The sequence below is a fragment of the Canis lupus genome, chromosome 2, assembly GCF_011100685.1.
Source record: "Canis lupus familiaris isolate Mischka breed German Shepherd chromosome 2, alternate assembly UU_Cfam_GSD_1.0, whole genome shotgun sequence".
Classification (NCBI taxonomy): domain Eukaryota; kingdom Metazoa; phylum Chordata; class Mammalia; order Carnivora; family Canidae; genus Canis; species Canis lupus.
This window is the reverse complement of record NC_049223.1, coordinates 15,299,424-15,308,722: the sequence shown is the minus strand read 5'-3', so window position 1 is coordinate 15,308,722 and position 9,299 is coordinate 15,299,424. Positions and strand designations below refer to the sequence as shown.

Genomic DNA, 9,299 nt, shown 5'->3' with positions numbered 1-9,299 from the left:
TTATGCTCCAACAACAAAGAATTGCTTGCAGCTCCATCTCCCCATCCCCTACTTACCACCCATATTCCCCAACACGATCAATAAACGTCACACTTGTGTTCCTGTTGCCCTCTATGCTCGCAATGGTCTCCTTGCAGTTCTTCTTGTTTTTTAGGAGTCGTGCCGGATGTCACTGCTTCCAGCAGACCTTCCAGTCCTCTTTTACTTCCTGGGCTGCTTATCTCTCCTTTCTTTATGCATCGTAACATTGTGCACGGAAATCTCTATCATCTTCCCACTCCATTGTTTGTGATTTACTGTTTAGGTTCTGACATCTTTATAACCCCAGATGGAGTCTGGCCTATAGTGGGCGCTTCGAGACAGTTGAATGAAAAGTTTTCTTTTAGCTAATAATTGACTCTCTAGAGTTAAAAAAAAAAAAGAGTGCGTCATTACGTGAGAAGTATTGTCTGCATGAACCCCTGAGAACTGTTAACTTGTCAAAGAATTAGATGTCAGGAAGTTCTAATCAAAGTCTTCCTTAGGACCAAGGGTCAGCTCACCACTTGAGAAATGCCTGCTGTTTACCTGGTGCCCTAACCAGTTTAACTTCCCCTTAAAACGTCTGCGGGGCTTGCTCTCCCATCCTTTCCGAGGCAGTTTGGATTTAGTGAAGTAATGGGCAGAGCATCAATGTATGAGATCATTTTATTTTTTTCTGCACAAAACAGTTTTTTAGAGGCAATCTCATTAACCGTATCTTGTGTCCTCTACGGACTTGCAACTTTAATTTACAAGGTTCACCTTGATTTTTGGTCCTCCAGTCATGTATATATTTTTCTTAGCCTCAAAGTTCGTTGCTGTACTGCGGTCCTAAAGGGTTTGACTTTACATCTCCCACCCTAGCATGAAATGCTTTTCTTTCTCCGCAACCCCCACCCCACCCCTTGACGTTTTAGCAGGTAGGGAAATGTTGGCTGAGCCTAAAAGGAAATTTGCAAATGGTTGACTTTGGTTCCTTTCAGGTTATGGGAGGACGGGGTACAAGAGCATTCCCTCAGATAAAGAGTTTTAAGTTGAATTTCACCTGAAAAAAAAAAAAAAAAAGAACCACCAGCACCACCAAAACAGCAGCAGCAAAGCCTCCAGGACCGCCTTTGGGTACGCCGGGGGCCGGCAGCCCTGCAAGTCCTAATAAATGAATGAGTATCTCCGAGAGGAGATCACTGTGGGGCCGATATCGATCGGGGTCAGCCGGTGTGTTTGCCTGCGATTGTTCGGGGGGTGGTTAATTGAGTGTCAGTCTCGGCCAGTGTCGTCTCGCTGGCGCCGGGCGCTTTTGGATTTGCTAATTTTCGTTAAGTGTCTCTAGCCGGCTCCCCGTCCCCTGTCTGCCCCGGAGAACTCGGCGGCTCGCACCGACCAACAGTCTGTCTGTCTGGGCTTTATCGATCACGCGGCGGGCGGCTCCGGCGGATGCGCCCAGGGGCCGGGCAGGCGGCTGAAAGCAGGCCCCGTCGCCGGCCGCCCCCTCCCGGGCTGCGGACCGAGCCCCTCCGCCGCCGCCGCAAGGGAGCCGCGCCCCGCCGGGGGCGCCCCGGCCGAGGCCCCGAGAACGCGCGGCGTGGCCCGGGAGGGCTCCCCGGGCGGCCGCGCCGTCCTCGCGTGTTTCGGGGCCACCCCACAAAGAAGCCACGGGCCGGGCGATGGCGGCCCGAGTCTGAGTGGCGAGGGTCGGCCCGCGCCTCCCGCGGGTCACGGACGCGCAGGCCTCCGCGAGGGGGAGCGCGGGAGACGGCAGCCTCGCGGCCCGCAGCCCCAGACGCCGGCGCCCCTCGCCGCTCGCCGCTCGCCGCTCGCCGCCCGCCGCCGCTCGCCGCCGCGGGGCAGGTCCCTCCCGGCCCCTGTCTGGGCCCGCCCCCCGGCTGCGGAGGTGATTGACAGGAGCCCGGCGGCCACTCAGACGGCGCCGACGGGGCCGGGGGCGGGGCCGGGGGCGGGGCGGGGGCGGGGCCGGGGCGGGGCCGGGGCGGGGCGCGGTCCGGCCGGCTCCCCGCGCGAGGCGCTATTTACGGCGCGGCCCGGGGCAGGCGGAGGCGGGCGCAGGCTGGAGCTCGCGGCCGGCGCTGTCTGCGCGCGCTCGGGCAGCCTCTGCCTTCGCACCGTGGCCGGCTGAGGGGGAGCGAGGCGGGGAGCCCGCCCGGGACCGCGGCGCCGGGCGGAGCCAAGGGGCGCGGCGGCCGCGCAGTCGGGCCGCCGAAGTCCTGTGGGCTCGTGGGCGCCCCTCCGGCCGCGGCCCGGCGCCTCGCCCCCTCGCCCCCTCGCCCCCTCGCCCCCTCGCCCCTGGCCGACGGCGCCCGCCGCCCCGGGAGCACCCATGCCCCGCGCGCTCCGGGCGCCGTAGGTTGCAGCTGCGCCGCGGCCGCGGGGGGCGTCAATGGATCGCCATTCCAGCTACATCTTCATCTGGCTGCAGCTCGAACTCTGCGCCATGGCCGTGCTGCTCACCAGAGGTGGGTGCCCGCCGGCCGGCCGGGGCGCGGGCTGTCCGGGGAGGGCGCGCGGGGGTCCCGGGGCGCCGGCGCCGCGGCCCCTGGCAGGCGGCGGGCGAGGCTTCCCCCCGCGCTGGAGCCCGCGGGTCGCGACCAGTTGCCGGGTCCGCGGCCGCCCCCTCGGTGGCCCCGGGGCGGGCGCGTGGAGGTGGAGGCCGGCCCCGGGGCGGGCGGTCGTCACGGGGTTCCTGTAAGTGTGTCAGTGGTGGCTGCGCGGTTGGGCCGGGGCGCGCGGGACCCTGGGACCCTGCCCGGGCGCGCGGAGCTGGAGCCGGGGGGCCCGGCCGCGCGTGTGCCTTGGTGGGCGTGTGTCCTCGTGAGCCGGCGAGTGTGCGTGCCTCCGTGTGACACACTGGGTGCCCAAGTGTGTGCCTCCGTGCGCAGGACGCTGTGGCCGTGTGGCTTCCCGGGCTGGCGGGGGCGGGGCTCCGTGGGCGGCCCCACTTCCCCCTCACCTCCATACTTTACACACTACTGCCCCCCCCCCCAAAAAAAAGAAAAACAGGAAAGAAAAAGGGCAGTTTCTCCCCCCAGCCCCCGCAGGCTTTCCCTCTTTTAGGTCGAAATAACCCAAACGTCTAGATTTCAAGGATTCCCCCGCCTCCCCCGCCACGAACTCTACCTACTGTTCAGTGAACAGATGAATTTTTTTTTTTTAATGGGAAGCATTATTTAGCTTCTGCCCTCCGCCCCCCCCCCCCACTTTTTCTCTAATTGCCATGTAGCAGGCATGAGGTTAAAGGATAAGCTAGCCCAGGGAGGATGATGTGCTACAGTATTTATTTATTTTGGAAGGAAGGGTGTAATTAACCCTAAATAACAGCCCTGCTAGCCTGCGGAGGGGAGCCTCCTGGCCCTGTCCAAGGCCCGCAGAACAGGGAGGGACTCGGACTGACATGAAGTCACAGATACCGAAACTATGTGCCTGATAATGATATAATTAGGGGATCAGAGATTTCTGACTGCTGCGGACTTCAAAAGCTTTAAAAGAAGCCAGCAGTCTCTCCTGTAGCCATCTTGACTAAAGCAGACATTTTTGTTTAATCACTACATACAGTAACAAGAAAAGGGGGGGAACAGAAGAGCATTGTTCACTGTTTCCAAATACCAGTCCCCTTTCTGGGCCCTTTTGCATGCCACAGGAAGAAACTTTATGAAACAACAGAAATATAGTTTTAATACAGTAATACAAAAGTCCATTCAACTTGTTCAAATGTGGCTCCAATTAAAAAAAAAAAAGTTGTTAGAACTTTCGTAGTTACCTGTCAAAATTTTATTGGACTGTTTTAGGTCATTGAAAATAGAGTGTTTTAAATAGGCTCTCATAAACATTTTACTTTTTTTTTTTTTTTTTTCCTCCCTTTTTTCCTTCGGTGCTCTTTTTCTGCACTGGGTCTGAAGGTGAATAGGATCAAAATGGACATTGAATCTGTTTTATTTCTACTTTAAATCCGTCTATGGAATTCGTCAAGATTAGGGGATATGTAGCCATCACCACATGAGACCTGGTGAGCTTTGTGAAAAAACTCAAGTAAGCTTGGCAGGAGAGAGAACCTTTCAAAAGCAAGAGTTCCAACGTGAAGGGCTTCCTAGAGAGAGGGGACTTGGGCCCAGACTCCGGGCAGAGAGCGTGCAGGTTTAAGATAGGAGCAGGACCTCCAGATTTGGACAGTTAAACTCAGATTGCCAAAGATCTGTGATTAGCTGGCAGCTTTGGGGTTTTTTGTTGTTTTAGAACGAAAGCATTAGCAATGTCTGATGAAAACTGAGCACACCATACAGTGGCCTGGAATTTGGACAGATAATTAAATGAGACACCTTACTCAGGCGTTCACATTCATGGAGAGGAGGAAGAAAGGAGAGGGTAGGAAGAGGTCTATAAAACCACAGTTCCTGGTGTTTGATTTCAGAGCAGGGATTTCAGTAATAACGACACAAAACTTCAGATTGGAAAGCTGGGAAGAGGTGTGCGCGTTGGTTCAGTTTACAGTAGCTTTACTTGTGACATATGACAGTGACCAGAGTCCGCTGGGTCAATCCGGTATTAGTGATATAGCTCTGAGACCCAGATCTTTTGAACTAGAAATTGACGCTAAAAGCCTTAGAGCATGCATTGCAGCAAAATGTTACCAGCGACTTGCAACTCACCAAATAAGTTTTATAAAGGAAACTTTTAATCACTTCCTGGAGAAAAATTTGAGGTTTCCTTAAGGATTTTTCATTCAACCAGCAGAGGATTTTCAGTTTCAATGTTTCCCCTTTTAGATCCCACGTCGAATTACATGTAAAACCAGGGAGTTAAGGGGAGGAGAAGTTAGCTTTGCCTTTTTTTTTTTTTTTACACCAGCCTCCCCTCCTCAACCCCCCCCCCCCCCCCCCCCCAGTTTTATGACTTTCCATTTGGGCTGAAAGAAATTGACTTTGGCAAGCAAACCACTAATTGTAAACTGCCTAGTTCCTGTTTTACAATATACTGACTAAAAGCTCCTCTGCATGAAAAGATCTTTATAGGCAAAGTTTGCCTTTTCTAGAGAGGTTGCAAATAGCTGCCCAGTTTCATAGTTTTAAAACCTCCTGACCGGAGCAATTTCTAGATTGTTGTGTTTCTAGTTAATAACTTTATAAGGTGTTAGCTAAAGCTCTTAAATCTTGGCACAGTCCTTTAAGGTAGTAAACAATTCAGTAGTTCCGATCAAATATTTATACTGACAAAATCAAAAAGCCTAGCATTTTTTATGTTGTATGGTCACATCGGATTAAAATGAATAAACAGTGTAATTTACCTTACGGTAGGAGAAGTTATCATGATGATTATTTCAGATATATATATATATTTTTTTTTTCTTTTTTTCTTCCAGAAGTCCTATTTTGAATTACTTTGCTAACTCATCAGTAATCACAATTGAACTTTGATTCTCTGCAGTGGGGATTAATACATTTCTAAAATTACATTTAACTGGATTGAAATGTAAGCACCGGTTTGCATAGAGGGCTCTTCCGAGGCTACCCAGGCTGCCATTGCAGGCACTCAGCTGAATATTCTAAAAGTTCGTGCCTTTGATCTTAGGATCTAGTAATTGCTCAAGTAGATGCTTTATCTGGTCTCTGAAGGCGCGTGACGAAATTTCTCATTGTTTTCAGGTGAAATCAGATGCTACTGTGATGCTGCCCACTGCGTGGCAACTGGTTATATGTGTAAATCTGAGCTGAGCGCCTGCTTCTCTAGACTTCTTGATCCTCAGAACACAAATTCCCCGCTCACCCATGGCTGCCTGGACTCTCTCGCAAACACGGCAGACATCTGCCAAGCCAAACAGGCACGAAACCACTCTGGCACCACCATGCCCACATTGGAATGCTGTCATGAAGATATGTGCAATTACAGAGGGCTGCATGATGTGCTCGCTCCTCCCAAGGGGGAGGCCTCAGGTAGGTAGAAGCCTTCTCTAACGAGAACTCTGGCCTCATCTATAGGTTCATGGCAGCCGGGACTTTGTATGTCTGCTATTGATTTTGTTGTTAATGTAATTAGAGACACCAGAGGGAGAGGCATGGCTGGATGCAAAGATGCATCTCTATTGAGTAGCTTTTATGTCTGCCTGAGCATTAGATGTCTGTCTACATAATGGGTTTTGCCTAGTTTTTCAACATTTTGAAGACCTAGAAGACCGTTACTGTTCGGTAAGGACAGTCCCTAAAGGACTGTTTTCGTAAGCTCATCTTTGCATCGCTTTGCAACGTTTATTTTGTAAATATTTGTTGATTTCCCCATAAGCTTCTTTTTTTTTTTTTTTTTTTTTTAACCTGGGGTGCCTTGTTGCAAACGGATAGATGATGGTAAATATCTGCAGGCAGGGCTAACGTGGTTCGATTCCTCATTTGTGTTCCTCCAGGACAAGGAAACCGCTATCAGCACGATGGCAGTAGAAACCTCATCACCAAAGTCCAGGAGCTGACTTCCTCCAAAGAGTTGTGGTTCCGGGCGGCTGTGATTGCTGTTCCCATTGCCGGCGGCCTAATTCTGGTGTTGCTTATTATGTTAGCCTTGAGGATGCTTCGAAGTGAAAACAAGAGACTGCAGGATCAACGGCAACAGATGCTGTCCCGTTTGCACTACAGCTTCCATGGACACCATTCCAAAAAGGGGCAGGTGGCAAAGTTAGACTTGGAATGCATGGTGCCAGTGAGCGGGCATGAGAACTGCTGTCTGACCTGTGACAAAATGAGACAAGCAGACCTCAGCAACGAGAAGATCCTCTCGCTCGTCCATTGGGGCATGTACAGTGGGCACGGGAAGCTGGAATTCGTATGACGGAGTCTTACCTGAACCGAAGTTCTTGGACGCTTGAAGGCTTTGAGTTCTGCTGGACAGGAGCACTTTATCTGAAGAAAAAAACGGACTCACGGAATCCCCTTTGAGAGACAAAATGACCTCTGCAAACAGAATCTTGGATATTTCTTCTGAAGGATTATTTGCACAGACTTAAATACAGTCAAATGTATTATTTGCTTTAAAATTATAAAAAGCAAAGAGAAGACTATGTACACACTGTTACCAGGGTTATTTGCATCTGAGCGAGCTGGAATCGAGTACCTAAATAACCTAAAATGTGCTCTGTGTAAGCTCCAACATCTTGATTTATTGTAAAGATTTAAAAAAATATATATATATATTTTGTCTGGAATTTAGCAGTGTCTTGTCATAAATTAAAAACTAAGTGGGAAGCATAAGAAACTCCGTGTTAATGATACAAATGAAGACCTGTTGTTGCTCAGTTAGGTCTCGACTATGCTTTGGCTTGATTTCTTTGTTTTTTTTTTTGGTTTTTTTGTTTTTGTTTTTGTTTTGTTTTTGTTTGTTTTAAAGCAAGACTGAGATCTTGTTTATTCTTACATGCATATTCATCGTTTCCTTACAGTATGGAGAATTTCTAAATGTGTACTGCCCACCATTCAGTGTCTTCCCCACATTTTTTTGTTAGAATAATCCTGATGTTTAGCTTTCACCTAAGAGAAATCTTAAACTTCCTTATACCAGGTCAGATATGATGGATCAGTGTCTGGAGCTGCCTTATTAACAAAGATAATATTCATCAACTTAATCCAGTTGCTCTGGAATGCTTTTTAGAATGTGTCTACCTCCAACCAAAAAAAGAAAAACCGAACCAAACCTGCTCAACGAAACTTTTTCTTGTAGTTAATGTTAGTGACTGTCTACTTCTACTGTTCGTTAATCAGTTGACTTTGTCTCAGACCAAATGCAATTTTTTGGATTTCAAATTAGCCAAACTTGATTGTGTCATGCTCCTAGTTTTCAAGCCTTCCTTCGATGCAGTGTTCTACTCACATTTTTTTTTTTTCTTAATGTTTAGAAAGGGTGTCAATAGTGAACATATTTGTATCAATTGGGATTTAAAGAACAGGCAGGCAATGCCACTAGGGCTCCTTGTCCTCCACAGTGGTGACTTCAGCCACTGATAGACTAAGTAATAGTGTGTCCACTCCTGCAGGACTTTATGCCTGGCAATAACTGCTCAGCCTGAATTTAAACCCATGCCACATTTGTGTATTTTTTCCTCCAAATAGGTCTTTGTTAGCCTCCATGTGAGAAGAATTTGCCATGTAGGATTCTTTTTGATTCTTTATTTGTATATTTGAAACTTTTGCTTAAAAATTAACCTCTAGTTCTGCATATTTGAGTATGGGGTTTTCTGAGTGTTAAAGGATTGTGTGCGCATATTTGGGGGATTATTTTATGATCAGCATAATTTGAGTCCCTTAAGACAGAGGCAGTAGCCAAGTTCATGGAAGAATTGGGAGTTGAAATGCCTAGTCTAAAAACGAGTACCTAGATCATTTAATAATTAATAGACCACAGCCCCATACAAAGTAGGCTATGGAATAAATACACATTTTAATAAATGACAGCATTCGTATTGTGCTTTTTGAGAATGACACTTCTTGCATGCATGACTTACAGTTTATAAAAGATGTTAAGTTTTAGGTATGTCACTTTTTGAGGGAGCCAGAGAATTGTGGGACATAACCATCCAAACCTATCAGGAGGAGAGAATTCACCAAAATCCCCCCCTTCAAGGAGTTTCCACCCTCACCCATTTTTAGCTTCAGATTGAATTACAGTAGTTTCATAGTATGAAGATTAATAAGAGACTTCTTGCTCCTTATCCATTTGCTTTCATGTACAGCATCATGGGAACGCAGTGATGCCTCAAGCAGCCACTATTTGCATCAGCCACTATTTGCATCAGATTGGTTAGTTTTCCCCTGCTGGCTTTGCTATTAACTCGCCATTCACCCCACTTCTTCCAAATACCAGCTAAGAGCTCAACAGTTGGTTAGCTAAGGCAATGAAGGCTTTAAAGTCCTGTATTTTGAAATGCTTGAAAACCCGTAAAACCCTGTTCTCCAGACAAGGCCCGGGTCTCTGCTGGCACTGGAATCACAGACATTTGCTGGAAGCTGAATGCAAAATGCCTCCACTTCTGTATTCTGTGTTGGCTGCCCTGCCTCTTGTGCCTTGTGTAAATTCACTAGGCTGTCTGTAGCCCCCTTTGGCAGCAGGGCGATGGCACTGTGCCCCTGCCCCCGCCAGCAGACTGGGGGTCCCCACGTGTTAAAGTACTAGCTGCATTAGAGACTGGCTCTTCCCGGGTCTTTTCCTAATGACGAACCCTTTCCCCTTCGTGTGCAGTATTCATAAATACTAAATGATGATATTTATCCATTCAGTATTTGCACACGCCCTCA

At 48.8% G+C, this 9,299-nt stretch overlaps 1 protein-coding gene across 1 annotated transcript; it reads left to right on the top strand.

Moving 5' to 3' along the window:
• The first annotated feature begins 2,330 nt into the window (after positions 1–2,330).
• BAMBI (BMP and activin membrane bound inhibitor) lies at positions 2,331–8,458 on the top strand. Its single transcript, XM_038529924.1, has 3 exons — positions 2,331–2,492; positions 5,673–5,960; positions 6,425–8,458. The coding sequence occupies exons 1-3, from the start codon at positions 2,417–2,419 to the stop codon at positions 6,841–6,843; spliced, it is 783 nt and encodes a 260-aa protein (XP_038385852.1). The 5' UTR covers positions 2,331–2,416; the 3' UTR covers positions 6,844–8,458.
• The last annotated feature ends 841 nt before the right edge of the window (positions 8,459–9,299 follow it).

What these genes read in the sequence shown, in the direction of transcription:
- BAMBI (XM_038529924.1), top strand. Translation starts at nt 2,417, where the DNA reads ATGGATCGCCATTCCAGCTACATCTTCATCTGGCTGCAGCTCGAACTC. An exon ending in GGCCGTGCTGCTCACCAGAG is followed by an intron (nt 2,493 to 5,672) that starts GTGGGTGCCCGC and finishes CATTGTTTTCAG; the next exon opens with GTGAAATCAGATGCTACTGT. An exon ending in TCCCAAGGGGGAGGCCTCAG is followed by an intron (nt 5,961 to 6,424) that starts GTAGGTAGAAGC and finishes GTGTTCCTCCAG; the next exon opens with GACAAGGAAACCGCTATCAG.